We start from the raw sequence: 20,549 nt of genomic DNA on the forward strand, positions 1-20,549 counted from the left end.
TCAAAAATCCTCTGCAAAAACCCTTACAAAGAATATTTTATGCGATTTTTATGTAAGTTTAATATTACAATTTTGTTGTTTTAAATCAGTACAGTAAGGAATAAAATTGTCAGTTGTGGAAACAAGTAAGTCGGACTAAACACGGCACTTGCCACAAAACCTTCATGTAAGTAGTTTGCATAGTAACTAGCACAGCGGCGTGCACAGTGAAAGCGTCAAAAACGGCACTGACAGGGCAATTTCTTTTGCGAGACCTTTCAGGCACATACAAATTATTTATTCTTCAAAGCTCGTTTGATTTACAAGAATGTAACAACTAAAACATTCAGGCATCTTTACACTGTAAGGGATGAATTTATGACTGGTTAAAATCCCTGCGTTTAGGTTTTTTGCTCACACGGTAAAACACTAACCCGTACGAAGATTTAGAGGCCAAACCGTTCAAAAATTTGAACACTTAAATCGAGGTGCCGTCATAACTACACCCTGTACGGTCGAAAATTCAAATTCATAAGGCATCCATATTTTTGTACGGCAAAGATCGTGAATACATGAATGCGTGATGACTCAGTTGGAAGACGACGCTATTTTGGCTTTGCTCATGATCAAGTACGTAGTGCTCTGCACTTGGTCAGATAGTCTGAAATAAAAGTTGAATATCAACTCTGTTCGGCAGTTTCGTGTGGACAGGGCAAAATCTTTAAAGGTTCCATGCAAACTTAAATATCCGATCCAACTTTTCAGCTGCTCTAACATTCGTGAACGATTTTTTAACAAACCTGATCCGCTGTGAAAAGGTAGGCATTCTAGTTTTTAGCGTTCTTTCTAAAAATATTACATTGAAAATTCAGTTGTTCTTTGGAATAGCTCCTCTTGACTCACACAAAACAAGTTTTTTACCGCTCGACGTATGCTTCCCATTTTCCAGTAGTACAACAAAGGGTTTACACTTGCGTTTATCAAGGCTACAGTTTCTGTGATTTCCCATAAGATGTTTTGTCTGATGGTGAAATCCTTGGTAAGATTAAAACGAATGGTTGCATAGGTACACGGAGCGTAGAACACGAAAAACAGAATCACGACCTGCAGTATGACAGCCGCAGACTTTCTACTGCGTGAAAACGTTTTTGCGGCCTGCAACTTGCTTTGATCCATTATCACAGCCTGGTGCCTTCGCAAAATACGGAAAATTATCGCACAGGCCACAGTTAATGCAACACCAACTACTACTATTATTATGATGCCAACGAGGGATAATATGTAGATGTCTATAAGCCCCAGTGGCCAGGCACATACAATCAAGCCCCATAAGAACCACATTGCTATGGCAATCGCTATTACTCGTGGGATGGTGACAAGTTCTTTATATCGTAAATGAACATATAAGGCGATTAACCGCTCTAGACTGATGGCTAATAGAGTAAGCATCGAAACAATTGCCGTATATATGACCAATCCTTCTTTAGCGAACAATAAAGGGCATACAAAGTCACCTTGGAGAAGTCGAGCTTTAAAAGCCACAAATATTGGATGAACCACAACGCCGACGGCCAGATCGGTAATAGCTAGGGAGCAAAGGAGAACATTTGATGGGTTGTGAAGAGATGGTGTTCGGATTATTGCCATTATAACCGGCACGTTTTGCAGCGTGGCCGTGAAGCATAGTATACAATTTAAAATCATAACCGCATAATTTGCGCTAAACATCTGTACACGTCTGTATTGACTGTCTTTGAAGAAAGCGCAGTCAGCAGTGTTATTTTCCATTATACCATCCGTTATCGACAAGTCAAGAACGATCCGGCGATAAGCTGATTATTAGCAGAAGCGTCTTTAACTGCTGTAATAATGTTTGTTTTTAACAAGAACTCGAATCCGTTCAATTAACTGATCTGAAATAAATGAAAGATATGTTTGTTTCAGAAAAGACTTTCAATCCAAATAATGAAAATAATTAAAAGTCCAGGTTTCAAATAAAGAGATAAGTGCTTAGAATTAATTCCTCTAAGGTCCTTACTTTAACTGGATTAGTGCCGAGTATTAATCTCAAACCAAGACAAATTTTGTGCGTCCACGATGACCTTTGAATCTTTTAGTCTGGCTCGCAGCTAGCTACTATGTCACTGTTCCCATTTCGCTTCTGTTGTTTTAAAAACGGCTTTACTCAAACAACAGAGACTATTTCATTACCAGAGGAAACACTTAACACAACATTGTACAAGCCCCATTTCGTTTTTAATTTTCTCGCTCCGAGAGGTGTTTGCCTACAGCCTCTCAAGGAGGGAAGCAACTTTCAAAAATTAATTATTTTTTCTTTTTCGTTAAGACGTTATGCCTTATTTGTTTGATTTTAAAAGTACACCTTTAGAAGCAATACCTAGAATGAATCAGTACTACCCAATTTCCTCGGATACACTTTTCACTGGCATAATCTCAACTAAGAAAAAAAGGCAACATTCGTACGAGTCATTCCCGATATCTAAACTTTAACAACATCTAGGGGTTTTCGAGGTGTGTTTGGTCACAAAAACGTTTCGGTGTAACTAGTTGTTCATCATTTTTCAGCGCTGACGATGAACGGAACGGAAATCTTAAATCTAGCTAACGTTTCTTAGATATAATAAATTACAACATTACCACTTTTGTCTCTTGAATGCAAACTTTACGTTCCTTTTTCGCGCGGAAAACCAAAGGACAAAGGAAAAACAAAACTCGATCTTCTTCGATGATACTGTGGAAAAGATATCCAGTAACATGTTTAAAGAAAATGGTGTCAAACCCTTTTCGCAATTTTTGAAATTAAAATATTGGTTACACACAAAATCAATTTACCAACTGCTGGCATATTTACAACATGAGCTTTTAATACCTGGATTCTGAATTTAATTACGCTGTTTAATTCCACCTGCTTCAGTTTAAGTATAAAAAAATGCCAAGGAATTAAGAACCAATGGTTGGAAAGCACCGTCGGCCAAACCTGGGGATACTTTTCTGCTTCTGTTTTTTTGCTGAATTTCCCTCTGTAGTAGTTCTTCAATTTGTACAGTGTCACAAACAAAAGCGTCGAAACCTGTAATGTACGAATTTATCCAAGGGAAAAACGAAGAAGTTCTAACAGTATATTTATTTTAAATAAAATTTATTTTTTACTTCTCTCTTTAGCTAACTGATTTATAGTCACTCTTAAGAACATGAAGCAGGCAGGAGAAATGTTTGTTAATCAACGGTTATTTGTTTAGCGACTGTTTCGCAGAATTAACCGGACACATGCAAAGGAACTTGCGTCACTGTCCAACGTCTTATTGCGACATTATTCCGCCGAGGGATAAATTAAGAAATACCACTTGGTAACAAGGCCTTTTAAGGGACATCAATCAAAGACGGTCTTCCTTAAATGTACTCAAAACACAACAATGACCGCCTACTCTTTTAACCAAAATCAGTTTATCGCCAATTTTAATGTACTAAGTACTCCTCTACTCCTTCGTACTTTACAAGCTAGGTTGGTTTCCATAACAACATCAACAAGCTCACCAATATTTTTCGAAAAACATGTTCCTCTTACGCATGTTAGATATTGTCGTCATGGCAAACAACGAATTTGACATAGCCATGAAGATTTCTCCAAAAAACAGTGGTTATACGTACATCTTAAGTATGAAACAACTAATTTGCTGTTGTTGTTCTTTGTAACATCAATTTCAACTCGACAGTTAGTTTAAGTTTAAGTTAGTTTTAGTTTAAGTTTATAGCGCGATAAAAGCTCTAAGCAGCGCACGTCAACTTTTACGCGAGAATTTTTTTACCCTTTTCAAAAGACTTAAGATCAGTCATTCCCTGGTCCTCTCCTTTTTGCAAGATGACGGCTGAGTCAAATTTCCCACTTCCCTGGGGGATTTAAGGATGTCAAAATCCTCACCTGTGTGCGTTTCACCAAGTCAAATTCCCGAGGTTTGCACACACCCCACCTCCCCCCTCCTGGGGCAAACCATTGATAGGCGTATAACAATGTCCCATTATATTAACACATTAACAACCGAATATAAGGTAGGAGAAACACAGACTACTATTTAACAATCAGTGGTTTATTTCGTTTAAATCATACCTTCTCTTTCACACATTTGGCAGGCATTTCTATTGCCTACTAACATTTCTAATATGCGTATCGTACAATCCATTTTAAGTCGACAAAAGCATTAGCTTGTCGTCAGTGAGGCTCAGCATCACCTGCATCACACAAATGACACTGATCTGTTTTTTCGCAGTCACCACATGTACTAAAAGAATGTTGTCTCTCTTCGTAGACGATCGTTGCAAGGTGAGGTCTCTAACGATCAAGTCAGATGGCCTACAAAAACCGTATAGTGATGTTTTTCTCTCCCCAACCCAAGCTAAAGCAAAGACAAAAATGTCCCTTGTACGATGCCCAGTCCACTGATCAAGGATAGCTGTAGTGAGATGACGTAAGAGAGATTTCTGGCCTAAGTTGTTGGATAACTCTACCCACCAAATAAATCACTATCCGATGGAACATACTTTAGAAAGACCAACTACGTTATCCCTGGATAGATTTTTGTTTAAAGAATAGCGTTATCCACCTTTCGAACAACTGGGCCCTAGTTAAGTCAGACAGAAAAATAAATATTACATAATATCAATATGAACGTAGAAAAAATAAAACACTTGTTCTTCGCTTTATTCTTGAAAATACTGCATCTTTGGGCTTTTCAAATTTTGTGACGTTCAAGCTACGAACAGAAAAAAAAAAAGAAAAGAAAGGAAAATAGAGAAAAAAAGGGAAAACATTACGTCACCTCGGTATACAGCATTGATAGTTGCATGAACTTCCATAAATAATGATGGGAATGTATTGTACTTAAAGCGGGAAAGTGGCATAAGTATAACAACCGGAAAGTCTAAATTGAACATCAAACCAAGTACATGTATGAGAGAATTCCAGCCTCAGGTGACCAAAACCAAGTCTCAGTGCCATGGGAAAAGGAGGCTTGTTCATAATTTCGGTGCACGTACATGTACATTTATCGCTTCGTGCCACTTTCCACTGTTAATACTAGAAAATAAACTTAAGTTTAACTACGCAACTCTGACTTACATTGCTGAATTGATACCACCGTATTTTAGCAATAGTAAAAAAATGAAATTGGTGATAGTGCTGTATGACTGTTGAATATACTTATAATTCTACGTTTAAATTACATGATGGTAAAATAACAGCACTGAAATAATGAGGCGAAAATATCTAAGATCCCTTCACCTACAGGATGCGTTCCTAACTGGTCGTATTCATGAAGTACGATATCACTATCGCGATTTAAAGCAACTGGAAAGCTGCATTCAAATAACTAGTTATGCCAGAGGGGTTGAAGATGTTACGTTGCAAGTATGAGTGGACAAGCATTTCACAGTTTATTCAGGAATACAGCCAATCGAACGCGTCCCACATTTTAACCCTTTCATTTCCAAGTTTAGTAACACTGAAAACTCTACGAAATTTCATTAGTCATGTATCAGTTAGAGAACAACTAGCAACATAAGTAAGTACAATGCTAAAAAAGAGTTGTCTGAAAGGTAACATCATGGGATTTTGGTCATAGACTTTAACTTGAAATTAAATCAAATGCCCTATAATTGGCTTTGAAAATAAAGGGATTAAAATATTCATCCTTGCGTTGATAGTCTAGTTGATCATTTAATTTCCGTCAGTCAGTAAAGTGTTTAGACGGAACAAGGCGATTTTGTGTGACCTCAGTGCTATTAATGGGAATAATATCAAAGGGATTTTTTTGGTTCCAATCCGGTAGCTTTCTCATGTGTTCGCCGAACTATACCATGTTTGCATCCGTTCGTTAACCGATCAAATTATGTCTTTATTTCCCTTGTTAATATCATGGTTGTGTGAAACAATTCCAAGGTCAAACGAAAATCGCTTTTCATGAGAGTTTACTCATGTTTTATACTGTAACAAAAAAAGAACTAAACCAAACCAAAGCAAAATTTAAAAAAAATTAAAAAAAAGAAACAAATAATTAGAACAAACGGACTACGTTTACTTATTCTAATAGTACATTTGTACTCATATTTCAGATATTTCCTTTGCTGACCTGTAGCTCAGTTTGCCTGAGCATAGAAGAAAATTACACCAACCATAAAAAAAACTGTAAATTAACTGTCTTTTTTTTTTTCTTATCCTTAGGAATTCACTTCCTTTTGATAGGAAATGAAATAAGAGCAATTACAACCCAGAATTCAATCTTCAGTTACATGTCCGATTGAATCACGTTCTTCTTTTCTCTACCTCAGCCTGCCCCTTGAACTAGACAATAATTAGGAAGAGAATATCTGGCAGAAAATCCAACAAGATTTTCCGAACGTTATTTTACCGCAGTGGAAACGTCCTGGACCTTTCCCCGCCCCAGCACTTTACTTGGGGCTACCCTCCTTTTGCTAAGAGCACCACACCTCTTAGCTCCAGAAGTCAGTCACGCATCGAAGTTTCCATGGCGGTTCCTTAAGCCTTTATAATAAAGGCTTCATTAATAGAGAAGAGAAGTGATGACGTCACAAAAACTAACTAATGAGTCGTCAATGTTACGATGCAAGCCACTTTAGAGGGATTTGTATGGAGTCGTAACAGTACCTGTATCTCCCTACCGAACGAGCTTATTTCTGGCCAAAGGGTGTTTTCATCATTTTCCTTAAATGCATGCCAACCAATCCCATGATTTCAAAAATTAGAATTTTTGAGTCGTCAAACTTCACTTCTCTATAAAGTTGTTATCTTTTTTAGCCTTTTATTTTCCGATTTGTTTTTCTTTTTTTGTTTGTTTGTTTGTTTGTTTGTTTTTTCCTGAAACAAATCTGCAAACTTACTGTTATGCAGATAATAACTCAACTGTTGACCATCTCGACAACCAGTTTTTAAAATACAACCAGAGACACAATGAGAAGTTATCTAAAGAAGCACAACAATCAAAGGTCTAATACAAATCATATACTTTAAAGTAATCACTTTCAACTGGTTGTTTCGAACTTATATTAGTCGTATATAATTAAGAGCATAATAAATACTTTAATTAAAACCTATAAATTTATATTCATAAATGGCGCCTTCTAAGTTTTTGGTAATAAAACGAACACAAAAAAGCTATAGTTATCTGTCCAATAATTTATATGGACACATATTATCAAATAAAATAAAAATAAATCAAATCAGTTAGTTAAGCAATAGACCACACTTTCTATGGGTTTACCAGCGTGATAACCCACGCAGGATGTTGGGAGAACACGAGAAAAGCTTGTAAATCACAAGCCGAAGGCTTTTTATATATAGATAAAACATCTCGCCACAAAGTTAATAAATATAGAACGTTTAACATCCTACATTCTTATAAGGAAACAATTTAATTGATTCGCAAGAGATAATATTGAAGTTTGAAGCGAACGACAAAAATCAATTTATTAAAATTTTATAGCAACCAATTTCTCCTCAGTCGAATGTATGACACTTCAAATAACATAATATCTACTAAAAACAATAAACCTGGAATGGGGCAGAATAGCAGTCGACAATTGCTTGTGGATCCAATATTTTTTTAAAGTGAGCGAAGAAGGATGTTTGCTACTAATAGGTAAGCCACCAAATTAATTATAAACTAAAAACTACAACATCGTGAACCACTATTTTGTAACTTGAGTAACTTGATGCAAAAAATGTGTACAACTTGACATGCATGAGAAAAAGTATAATTCGCATGATTTAAGAAAATGATAAAAAAATGTGTTTACATAAATATAACACAAAATTGTCAGAATATATGTTTGCTAGTATATAGCAGCCTGTCTTTCAACAATAATTGATCAAACTAATGTTTTATCACATTAAAAAAGCATATGTGTCCCACCATATAAACTCACTGCAACTGGAGCTGTCGGTAGAAACGGTACGCAGAGTTCCTAAATCCTACAAATCAACTGAAAAAAATTACTGTACATAAAATGCTACAATGATTATCTCACCGCATTTAAAAAAAAGAATATGTAGTTTTTAGTCGTTGCTCTAAGATAAGTAAATATTCTATCAATTTCTGTATGTTAGCAAGAAAATGTGTTAGACAATTCACGACAGTCAAGACGCTAACGATTTCCTATTGATATACCACATATAAGCAAAATCAAAAAAATCAAATCAAATGAAAAAAAAAATCATTAATGTACATAAAATTCTACAATAATTATCACACTGCATTAAAAAACGAATATGCAGTTATAATTGTTGCTCTAGTATAAGTAACTATTCTATCAATGTATAATATACACTTCTAAGTTTCTGTATGTTAACAAGAAAGTACGTGAAAAAGTTAGACGCTAATGATTTCTATTAAAATACCATTTTGTATAACACCCTATACCTACAATGTTTAGCAAAACCCACCACCAACAAATAGAATTTACCCGTTAAATATTAAATAGACCCAATAACACACAAATTATGTACTAAACATTATACAACTGAGGACTCGGGTTGTTCAGCAAAAACGCAAAACAACGACAAGAGAAGGGCGTGGTTAAAATAAGATCGAAAGATTGAGCTATCTATTTCGCTGCCATAGCAACAGAAACGTGATTCTCCGATACAGAATTTTATGTGATTTTGCATATTTTATGAGGCACAGTAGAGACACAGCTCACTTAAAGAACTTTTACAAAGTTGCGGATTAACAAAAGAAAGAGAAAAGGATAAAAAGAAGAAAATGAAGTGTGAAATAAACGCCACTGCTTCCTAATGTCAGATACAGGTTTGACAAGGATTCCTTACTGCTGTAATTGAATGGCTGACACAGGGTATCACTAAAACAGACCCCTGCTATTTCATCCACCCTACGCAAAGAATAGGAGGGACCAAAGATCTTTCTTGTTACCATCACTTTTAATTTTTTAGAGTCCCTCACTGAGAACGGACAAGGCTGAAAGCTTATCGTCCCTGCCAAAGGACACAGTCAACTGAGCATTGGATGCACAGCAAAAATTATCTTGCCAACTATTTAACAACCTTGGCTGCTGATTCAACAGATATTTGATAAATATTACGTTACTCTAGATACAGTGTACGTAGATGCTGCAGCAAGTGAGATATGAGACAAAGGATAACGAGTTGCAATTTATGCTGCCACATTTTAGTCTTTAACACGTTTTCTGAGGCCTATAAAATATTGAAAATGCGTACAAAAAAAGTAACAAAATTCGAAAATAGGATTTTAAATACATTCTGACCTTCTCTTGGTTTCTTTGCCTTTCATGCCATTAACACCAACCCTTCCGTCCTCCTTTCTTGTGCTCAGACTATTTACATCTACATATTTCTGTGAGTCTACCTACCTCTTTGACTGTCTGACTGTCTGACTGCCTGTCTGTCTGTCTGTCTGTCTGCCTGTCTGTCTGCTGTATTTCTGTCTGATTATCTAACTATCTGATTTCAAGTAAGCCTTCCCCTGATTAACCATTGTGGAAGACGCAGTAATTCCCTAATAAACCGCCACAACGCATTGAGGGAGAAACCTTGCCCTTCTACGGTCGCCCTCAAGCGCTCAAATTTCTCCTCCAAACGCTCAATTTTATTCCTTAACATTACATTTTCTTGCCTTTGTGCTAAACTCACTTGTTCAATCACACGTGCAGTCTCCGACGATGCGACGACTAAGGCTTTTACATCGGCAACCAGTTCCTCTTGCCTTCTGTACTGGGTTGATAAAGCCCAGCTGTGTGCTGTGACTTCAGCTTCCGCTGCAAGGAGGTCTTGTCTAATTTCACCTCGAGGAGGAGAAACTGCAACTCTTTGCTGTGGAATACTCTCTATTAGACGCGGCAAAAGAAGAAGGTGTCCACTAAGATCTTCTGACAAATGCCTGGCCAAGGATTCTCGGTTCAATAGTTCCTGTTCGTTTCAAAGCATAAAGATCATGCAAGTAAACGTCAGAAAAATTATGCAGTTCTCCACGTTTCCTCGAAACACAACTAGAGCTATGGTTCCTTCACCTGGCTTTACAACTGACTGAATAAAAAGTAGGAAAAGAAGAAGTAACAAGCAGAGATGAGTGCCCCTTGTAAAGCCAGACCTTGGTTATATAGCTCTAGTCGTGCTTTGAAGAATCGACCCAAGTAAGGAACATGGGTTAAGGAACTCTTCCTTTAGCTAAAAGATCTATACAGGTGGTTTTCTCTCAGAGTCAGGGTCATAAGAATACAGTTTTTAAGACAAGCTGTCTTGTTTCAACCAAAAGGTTTAGACTACAGCCCAGATGTGCTTTGTCTAGTTTAGCTGTTTGATGTAAACATGCGGTTAACATTATCTGCGTTCTAGCAGAGCACAAAGAAGGAGAAGAGGAAGGGATTAGCAGATTTGACTGCCCCACATATAGCAGGTAAAACTAATCTTACGTTTACATCACACAACTGAACAAGAGTTTAAGGCACTAAAACGTGACCACTTGTGCGTATACTGTAAATCTTGTGGTCGGCACAGTCAAGGTATCTGAATTCAAAATAAAAATTATTAACATGCCCCAATCTCAGGTAAGTCTATACTTAAAAGGGACACCAAAGAGCAAGACTTCACTTCTTAAAATTTACACAAGGCAAACACGGATAATCAAACTTACATCGCATGAGCATCCATGAGCTCTAAATGGACAATACATTCTGTTGCAGTCTCCGTTAACTGGGTCAACATGCAGCCAAAGCTATAACGAAACAAACAAACAAACAGGAATCCTGTAAGTGAAACCTCCACTAAGCATATATTCTTGGCAAATTAATTCTCTTACTAATGAGTATATTTTGACCGAGCTCTTTGTTAAACTACTTGAACCTTGAGCAATAAGTGTTCTATTTTAAAATCGTTGTTACTCGACAAACATCGAATCAACAAAACGATCTAACTTCTCCAACGTGTTAACTCGGACTACAACGCTACTGAGGAGTTAGGGAAAAAACAAACAAACAAGACCTAAATTGTGACACGGCTTACTTTAACAGTTGCATTAATAATCATCATCATTAAGTAGCTCCAAAAAGATACAAAAAATGGGGCCAAACATTTGAGGAGACACGTCAAAGCATCTAAAATATAATGAATTAAAAAAGGAGAGCGCTTCCAAAACATCTTGTCCTCGACGGCTAACATATGTGTGATATGTTGTCCTATCCTACATAATTTTGTTTCCATGATAACCTATTCGAGCAATTTTGCACTGAATGAAAGGGAGAAAATAACACAAACTTTACCTCGGGCCGGTAACTCAAGTAGTTCCAAGGTTTATTGTAGGGATCTTTCCCTCATTCTACCCTCACCATGATAAAACCCTCCTAGGGGATTTCTAAGGTCGTTTCAAGGAATACTTGAAAATAAGGTGAGAACAAACGAAAGAATATGAGTGCTATCATTTCACTTGCACCAAAAACACATGGCTTTCTACATTCACTTATTTTTTGAACATTTTGTGCTATATATATTCTCAGTAAATTTTAATTAAAATTATCTCCAAAGGTGCCACTTAGTAGAAGACAAAACATACCTTCTTTTCCCTAACTTTGAAACGACCTCTCATTGACAAACCGCTGTAAAGTTTGTTTCAGCTTCTAAGGCAGGCCATGGATATTCCGGCCTCCCTTTTCACAAATGGATTTGACCGCAGTCGTATAACAAGTAATTTAAGTCAGATAGTATTTTAAACCAACCTGGCCTCGTGGTATGTCCGTTTTTCCACATCTGTCACATGTAACAGCGACGTTAGGACAACTCTGATAATGATCCTGAAAGAGATAAAAATTTAAGATAAAGGTAAAACAAACAGAAGAGAAAAGAAAAGAAAGAAAAGGAGCAAAGTGTTTGAGTTGGACCGGAAAGAGAGTAAGACTAACTTCAACTTCTCGGGCTTGAAAACGGTCACTATTCTCTGAAGGAAAGCTTGTCATTACCATTCCCTGCAACTAGTGATTTCTTTCCGGCATGACTAGTAGCATCTACGAAGTCGTTCGCGTCCCTTGCCACTTGCGTAGTTGGTTTGTTTACGCCCCACTGCGCGATTGACAAGGAACGCGAACGAAAATGCTAAAAGCCATGCCGGAAATAAACCTCTCCTCGCAGGGTATCATTGCCACAAATTTACTAAACTTTATATAGTTCCTAAATTTACAATAGTCAACCTCTACAATGCATTTTATTGTCAATGTTAAAGGTCCACAGTCACGTTCGTTGCATTCAGTGCGCACCGAGGAACACCTTCACTCTGTGGGCGAGTCTTTAACAATTTTTGCCAGATAACTGACACTTTTATGCTAATATTATTTATTATAATTTTATATTATATATTCATATATACATATTTTGAAGGAGCAAAAAAATTCAGTTATCTGTGAAAATTTGAGCCCAATATACCGAATAGTTTCGGACACATTCTCTTTGAAAAACTCGAAACTTTTCAAAGAATGTAAAGGCTCATTGACGTTTCTGCCACCGTGCGTCTTTGAGTCTTAAAGAAAGAGGCCAGGTTTTGCAAACTCTTTATCCTTTCTTCGGTGGCGCCTAAATTATGTTCGTTCACGACGTTTCTCTCTCGAAGCATGCAATCCGCCTATTGATGGTTTTAGAATGGAAGTTAAAACTTTTAATTACTAAAATGATAAATTCCTTGCCGCATGACCTCCAGGAATCCTTGTGCTGTAATTTGGCAAAGCAGTTTAACGTTTGTTTTCATTTTCCAGTTACTTCGGTCACTGTAAGATTACATCATTTAAGAAAACATTAAATTTGCTTGGATTTGCACTTACTGAAGTAAAGGTTTCACTAACCTCACATGCGTCAGATATCATCGAGGAACCACAGTATTCGCACTTTATTTGACGGTGCGAGCACTCTCGCTCTTCATGCTGTGTCAACTGAATCGCTGGCACCATATTCGTGCAGCCATCATTCCTACATGGCGAAGGTATGTATGGGCAACTATGTTGATGAACCTAAATGAAATTAAACGCATTTAATAACTTACATTACTGTTCATTCGAGATATTTCTTTGTTTCTGGTTAACTGAGCCACCCACCCCCCGCTTATTTTTCATGTTCGGCTAGCGTGACTAATATGGAAAATGTTTGTCCATATCAATACGACTGACGTCAATCATATTCATAGGAACAACGACGCGGTGGCTGACCTGTATTAGTAGTACAAAAGTGGCGAATAGCATAGCAAGAATCGACAAAAATTCCATTGGACTCCCGGGGAATGGGCACATGTTTTGATAACAGGAGCGTGACATCGAGGCAAGCATGTTTGGGGAGATCGAGGGGGAGATCCACTGAGTGGAGAATAATGAGGAAAACGTCTCAAACGAAGGAGACAATGGAGGGGACACCCCAGTTAAATCGCAGGACTTGAATCCGGGATTGATTCCATAACAGGGAGACAGCTTATGCTTCTACACCACTAATTCCTACACCTATTTTATTTATTATTGACGCATCGCCCCTAGACGGTTTGCATGAAAACACCCTTTGAAGCTCGAGCCGTCTTCAGGTGAGAAAATGTCCAAAACGCTGCCTATTGGTCGTGCACTAGGGTGGCTTTTGTTGCCGATGGTAAGTAACAGCTTCCGGGCTTGCAGGTTTGTTTTTCGCCATTTTGTTGCTAGGCAAGTGCAGCTACCCAACCTAAGACGTGCGGCACGAACTCCGACAAATTTATAAACCTTGCTTCGTGAGTAGCTTATTGGGTCGATAGAACTAGTTCAGTTAATTGTTTCCTACGGTCAATATCATTGATATCACTGAGACACACAAGAACTTTTATACAGCCACAGAAAAAGAAGCCTACGAACCGCAGACGTATTTCCAGTCGTCGCTTCTTCGCTCCTCTCCCTCCGAGAGGGAGAGAAGCGACAACCGGAAATACGTCTGAAGTTCGCAGGCTACAGAAAAAGACACAAGCAGCAAATTTACTACGTTGTATCTGTGGGAGTCGACAACTGCTTGATAAACTACTATGAATTTAATTAGCTGACATGGTCACAGGGGAAAAATGGCAGTCAAGGTTGATTTCCACTGATGCGTTTTTGGCTACGAACGTTAAGGCTACGTGCAAACGGGCGCAACAACTCCCAACAATGTTGGGAGTTGTAAGCCAACAATGTTGCGTCCGTTTGCACGAGGGTAAAAGTTTGACCGGTTTCAAACTTTGCGCAACAACACCCAACAACATGCAACAGGATGTACAAACGGACGCAACATGTAACATCCAACAATGTTGGGAGTTGTTGGTCAACAATGTTGCGTCCGTTTGCACGCAGCCTAACGCACGTAAATTTTGATCACGTAAATAAAATATAAAACGTGCTGAGCATAAACGAGAAGTTGAGGGAGGTTCAACGCTTACGAGCGACCATTTATGCATTGCCTCTATTTTATTTGCGCACGTAAATTTTACGCACGTACACACGTACAAATTTCGCGGCACTGGAAATCAACCCTCAGAGGATTAACTACGACTATGGAAAATAAAAATTGCACGTTTCAGGGTACAAAGCATGATTTAACAGTTTCTCCTACTAACATCAGTCGCATAGACTGTAAAACAGCCCGTATTTTTCGTAAGTCAAGAAGACGTAAGTGACCAAAGGAAGGTGAAAAACGGAGCGAGAGACTGGCGCTATTGACGTGTGAGGCTCGCGTGCTTTGCACAAGAATCTCACGCCAGCAGTTCGCACCTTGAAAAAACTGATCTTAAGAAAAAATAAGACTATCAATTGCAAGACAAATAACATGGGTGTTTCATGATTTTGCAAAAGCTATTGTTGGTTACGTATCGCGTTGTAGTGTGGGTATTGTTCAGTGTCCTTTCAATCTTTTGCATAATTAACATTTTAATTCAATTAAAGTACCATGTTGAAAGATAGTTTTACAAAAAAACTGCAGAATGCATTGCCTATATCAAACCGTCCTGTCTTTTCGTATTTTTCTTTTTTCAGATTCCTAGGTTTTGATTGCCATTTAGATAACACAATAAAGTGTTTTAGGTATTTGTGATTTAATTTTATCATGGGTTTACATTTCATTTTCCTTTGCCTCAAAGTCATCAAATGCATTAGCTTACCTGAAAACAAAGAAAAATATAATTCAAGCCGGGGATAAAATAGCCTGCACCACAGACGAAACTAAACTCTGGTTAAGTCCGTCTGCGTAACAGCGCCGAAATCCTTGTTCTGGGCCCCCACCTGTCTACCAGGATTTGAATACGCGCCATGATTGGCTTGTTAAAAAAGTCACTTTCGATTTGCCAATCGGGGTGAAAGGAAATTCGAAACCCACTTCCGGTAATTCATTGAGTCCGCTGGGGGCCAAGAACAAGAATCTTAGGGCTGTTTCGCGAACGTTACTAACTGGGGTTAAATTACGTCTGCAACGCAGGCTAGGGATAAAATTAAACCACCACACGTAATTATGAGTGATGTATTTGTACTTACATCAGCACTTTTTAATTCACCTCTCCAGTCACATCCCAGAGCTGTATTTTTACAATGTACAAATTTGCATTCAATCTCCCTTCTAAGAAAGTTGTCAGGAAACCACTGTTCCGAGAAAACAAATAGCAATAGTTACAAATTTGGCAAAATGTTATGGATCTTCGTAATAAGTGTCAATGTTTTACATTAATAATAATAATGATGATGATAATAATAATAATCATAATCATAATCATAATCATAATCATAATCATAATCATAATCATAATCATAATCATAATTACAACAACAACTTTCAATGTACAAAGCAATTAAGTGCACCCAGTTATCACAAGGTTCAAAGCCAGGAATATGAAATCTTGGAAGACAACCCTGCATCTCAACTAAGTTCTCGCGGGTCAATCTCTTCTAGGCAAAAAGAATTCAAACGTGGCATTTTGTTCAAGGAGATTCTTCATCACCTCTGCTTTTCCGTACTGCCCTTGGTGCCCTTAGCTTGACACTCAACAAAAACTTTCATTACTGTATTTCCCAAGCTGAATCATCTCTTCTACATAGATGACCTGAAAATCTCCGCCAAGGGTGATGACCAACAGCAAGTCTCTCCTTCTCAAGACAAAGCAAGCTAACTAGTACCCTAAGATCGTGGTTTGGACCTAGCCTTTAGAGAAGAAATACTATTGTTATAATAATGATAATAATAATAATAATAATAATAATAATAATAATAATAATAACAACAACAACAACAACAACAACAACATCAACAGCAAAATCATCATTGAATGCCCAGAATTAGCAACTACGCCAACTTCTGTCAACAAATTGACATCTTCCTTTAGTGCAATAGGTCCACTGATTGGACTCAGCATTACAGGATGCACAGGACAACGCATGGAAAAATAATAAGGAAAGTACTGTCCCTGAATTAACTTCTCCCCTATAACGCCCCGTGAAAAGCAGGAAAACTTGACAAGAACATAATAATAACTAGTTATAGCTATCGCTAAGTGCCAACAAGCAAAGATTTTATCTATACGCGCGTGCTATTGAATTTGTTTAGAAATGTCATGAATTACAGTAATTGATAAAAAATAGAGTGAACAAAAATAGAATTCGATTGTATTGACAATAGTGCAAACTTAAAGCAAGAGGCACACATACACCAACCCACGGCCGGGCCAGTACTTCACGCATGCGCACAGCGATATCACGCAGACAGCTGCTTCACTCTTATTGCGGTTTACCGGTATGGTAAAGCCGTTGGGTTAATGAACAGCGAAAAGCCACGTCTCAAAAAATACCTTACTGCCTAGGTGAGTGCAATTCAGTCTATCAAGCGCCAGCTCCACACAACACATGTAGGAGCTGATGGCTGGGAACCGCACAGCAGTTCTACCACGACATGCACGGGGAAGGTGGATCACGAGTTACCAGTAAATTAAAGCAAGGGGCACACATACACCAGCCCACAGCCTGGCCATCACCTCACGCATGCGCACAGCCATATGACGCGGGCAGTGGCAGCCATGGACACCTGTTTCGCCATTACCGGAGCACATCAGCATGGCATAGTCGTTGGTCAGTGACTGGGGCAAACTCGTGTATAAAAGGCCTTTTCCTGCCGAGACAAGTGCTTTAAGTGCCAGCTCCACACGACACTTATGGGAGCTGTTACCCTGCGAGCAGAGGCCCTTCGATCTTCCTAGATAAGTCGGGAAGACTTATCTAGGAAGATCGAAGGGCCTCTGCTCGTAGGGTAGGGAGCTGTTGGCTGGCAACTGCACGGCGGTTCTCCCTCGACATGCGCAGGGAAGGCGGATCATGGGTTTGGTGTATGTGTGCCCCTTGCTTTAATTTGTCTTTTGAAATAGTGAACTAAACTGTTCTACTGCATAAAGAATTTGAAATCCCGACTTTAGGCAGCAAATTTTTCGAGATATTGAAGTTCGTGTTTTTGTCCGTTGCGCACAAGTCATTTTGCGTAAAAATTTAGTGGTCTTATAAGCAAACTTAAAATCCTCGAAAAATCATATTAAAGCCCGCGAATATTCAACGTACAGACTTATATTTGTGGTGCGCCAATGAACCCTTTCGAATTATTTTGCTTCAAAGACACAAAAACTTTCGCTGAGTCATTATTTTTCTCAGCGTCTTCGCGAGGCTACTCGTTGGCAATAATGATAATAATAATAATAATAACAATAATAATTGGATTTGTCAGTGGAGGCAAACAAGCCTGACATTGCAGTGATGGACTAGCCTGCGAACATCAAGCGTATTTCCGGTCGTCGCTTCTCTTCCTCCGAAAAATAACGTCGGTTTTGCTCGGCGGGTGAAACTAAAGCCGAAAAAACCGGATGCTCTCGAAGGCTACTGATGGTCAAGAGAGAAGGGAAATGTCTCATAATAGATATCGTATGTGCGGTGTGTCCCTTCAACACAAGAACCTCTGAGAAGGAAAAGTACCAGGATTTGAAGAGGGGGACCTCAAAAGAATTTGGAAGTGTAAAGAAGTCACTATCGTGTCTGTGATTTTTGGCACCCTTGGAATGGTGTCAATCAGCCGCCTAAGGAAACAGTTAGAGGTGCTGGACATAGCCAAGGAAGTACAGAAATTATGCCTCTTGGGAACAGCAAGGATCCTTAGAAGATTATTAGACAAGGGATATTAGTCACACCAATATTAAGTAGAGGAAAAGTAGGCACCCAAGGTTTAATACTAGAAGTGGCCTGCTGTCAATGAGACCTTCCAGTCTTAATGACTAATAATAATAATAATAATAATTTACATTTATATAGCGCAAACCTCTATATGAATATATTCGGTTGCACTTTACAATTATTGTTATATCAAATTTATGTTAAAGGTGACTAAACCATGAGAAACTATTAAAAACTACAATAAAAAGTATTAAAAACTATAAATAAAATAAATAAATAAATAATAATAATGATAAACCCTATTATAAAAGCCAACAGTTAAATCTATTTAAAATGACTGTGAAACATTTACATAATAATAATAATATTATTATTATTATCATTATTAAAACAATAATAATAATTGCTCATGGGGAGATGGTGCCATTTTTAAAGACAGAAGTGACCTCTAGCCCAATCAGAATCCCAATAATAATTGTTACCATTACACAGAATAGGACAAGCACTCAGGATTGTCTGGTAGAGAGTCCAACAAGCTGTCTGCAAACATTATGCTGATCGCAGGCTAATGGCTCCCACAACTCTGTACTAAGATACAGACAGCGACAGACAGCCATCAATGCCAAGGACATCAATGATCAAAATTTTTATGGCACGATACATAAGCATTTGGGCTGGCACAAGTAAAAAATACCCACTAAAATCAGCACAATTTATGAAGATTATTATTATAGACTGCCAGAAGCAGAGTGGGTCATGAGAAGAGCATTATTGTGACCTCTATGATTCAAAAGAGACTACTGTGTGCTCAAGAATCAAAAATACAATTCGCTTACAAACATGGCCTTGTCATTAAGAATTCTTATCATGGGGATATTGACCATGCATAAAGATGCCTGTTGATAGTGTACAGGATTGGGTTTCATGCTTACATCTGAATTCCGCTTCCAACACTCAGACTGTTGTTGGTGATAATGACCCTGTTGGAAAGGAATCGTCAACCATTCCAGGTGGTGAATTCGAAGCAGGAGAGGACAGTGGTGAAATTATGTCTAATAAACCGAAGACTAATAAATTAAATCTTGGGCCAGAAATATGTGTAATATACCTGCCACAGGAAGCTCAAGTGAGCCCCAGGTCATGTTGGATCAAATGTTTGAGGAAATGCTACCGCAGCTTTCATTAAGATTGTCAAACTAAATGTATCAAAATTTCGTGGAGACCCAAAGCAGCATAATGAAAAGGACCTTTACAATGCTACAGGGAAGCTTAAATCCCTGTTAGATGCCATGCAAGGAAAGACAAAGTCCTGTTTGGCAAAATTCCTGCTAGGTTCTGATTATAAGGAAGTAAAATGGACTGTGCTTTTTCGATGAGCAATTTGGTTGGGTGAACACTGTTGTGTTAGCTGCTAAAATGTGTGTAGATCGAGACCAAATGAATTCAAATGGCGAACACATTAGACAGTATGAATAAATAGTATGAATAAATCTGAGTTAATGGGTGTGTATGTTGTGGTTCCATTTTATACTCGGTTTAAATTTTATTTTCCTTTGTTTCAAACTCATTATCATACATTAATTACCATACCACAAAACAAAGGAAAATAAAATTTAAACCAAGGATAAAATTCAACAACAACATATACAAGAAGCACAACTTTGTTAACAAATATTCACCACAGACACACTATGGTAAGCATCGCTAAGCTTCCCATTTTTCTGTGCCATAGGGAGTCGTTTGTGAATCAGCTAAAAAAATGCCAGTCAATGCCAAGGTAGATGCTTGAGAAGAGAAAATGGAGGTGGTCAAATTTACTTACAGTTTTTAGAGTGATTTATCAAAGAGTGGTTGGCATACGTGTAAGTTTACTAAAAACCTAGTGCCAGGACTGTTTGCATGAGAAACAAAAGAGCATAACCATTAGGCGATGATAAAGTGACTCCAAAATGTCAGCAACTATGACATGGCCAAAGAAAGACTGAAGAAATTTAAGAATGATCCCGAAATCAAACAATCCTTATGCAAAGTCAATTTAGGATGACAATGAGAAGAGCTAGGTGAGAAAATTAACCAAAGCAGAAGTATAAAATGAAAGTGACTTTGTGTTTACATGTTCCACAAAGATTAGTTATCAATCCCAAGACACCTGATCCTCTCAGGAGAGTGTGTAATACATCATTGAAATTCAAAGGTAAAAAAGAATGAATGATAAATATTTATAACCTAACACCAGATCAGACCAGATCGTACATGTCATTGTTGTTAAATAGGGTAATGTGCTTCTTGCAAAAGAAGAAATGCATTAGCTGCAGAAGTGAGAGAGATATAACACATATTGTGTTTACCTGAAA

The 20,549-nt window shown here is 37.9% G+C and overlaps 2 protein-coding genes and 1 long non-coding RNA gene across 3 annotated transcripts in view; all 3 read right to left on the bottom strand.

The window, feature by feature from the left end:
- Positions 1–15: 15 nt before the first annotated feature.
- On the bottom strand, positions 16–1,903 carry LOC140937274 (melanocortin receptor 3-like). Its single transcript, XM_073386814.1, has one exon. It carries the CDS (start codon positions 1,765–1,767, stop codon positions 835–837), a length of 933 nt encoding a protein of 310 aa, XP_073242915.1. The 5' UTR covers positions 1,768–1,903; the 3' UTR covers positions 16–834.
- Positions 1,904–7,931: 6,028 nt separating this feature from the next.
- LOC140936509 (uncharacterized) lies at positions 7,932–11,931 on the bottom strand. The gene is made up of 3 exons (XM_073385992.1): positions 11,755–11,931; positions 10,677–10,757; positions 7,932–9,952 (listed from the first exon to the last, which is right to left on the bottom strand). Exons 2-3 carry the CDS (start codon positions 10,713–10,715, stop codon positions 9,494–9,496), a joined length of 498 nt encoding a protein of 165 aa, XP_073242093.1. The 5' UTR covers positions 10,716–10,757; positions 11,755–11,931; the 3' UTR covers positions 7,932–9,493.
- Positions 11,932–12,872: 941 nt separating this feature from the next.
- LOC140936510 (uncharacterized) overlaps positions 12,873–20,549 on the bottom strand; it is an 8,643-nt gene continuing 966 nt past the window's right edge. The window contains exons 2-3 of the long non-coding RNA XR_012165391.1: positions 15,532–15,636; positions 12,873–13,032 (exon numbers count right to left, since the gene is read on the bottom strand). This is a non-coding gene — a long non-coding RNA (uncharacterized lncRNA). The remainder of the gene's footprint in view (positions 13,033–15,531; positions 15,637–20,549) is intronic.

This window comes from Porites lutea, chromosome 5 (genome assembly GCF_958299795.1).
Source record: "Porites lutea chromosome 5, jaPorLute2.1, whole genome shotgun sequence".
NCBI classification, from domain to species: Eukaryota; Metazoa; Cnidaria; class Anthozoa; order Scleractinia; family Poritidae; genus Porites; species Porites lutea.

Excerpts from the sequence above, each read along its gene's own strand:
- LOC140937274 (XM_073386814.1), bottom strand. The coding sequence starts at position 1,767 with ATGGAAAATAACACTGCTGACTGCGCTTTCTTCAAAGACAGTCAATAC.
- LOC140936509 (XM_073385992.1), bottom strand. The coding sequence starts at position 10,715 with ATGTATTGTCCATTTAGAGCTCATGGATGCTCATGCGAT. Across the intron at positions 9,953-10,676 it reads CTCATGGATGCTCATGCGAT|GAACTATTGAACCGAGAATC; the intron begins GTAAGTTTGATT and ends TGAAACGAACAG.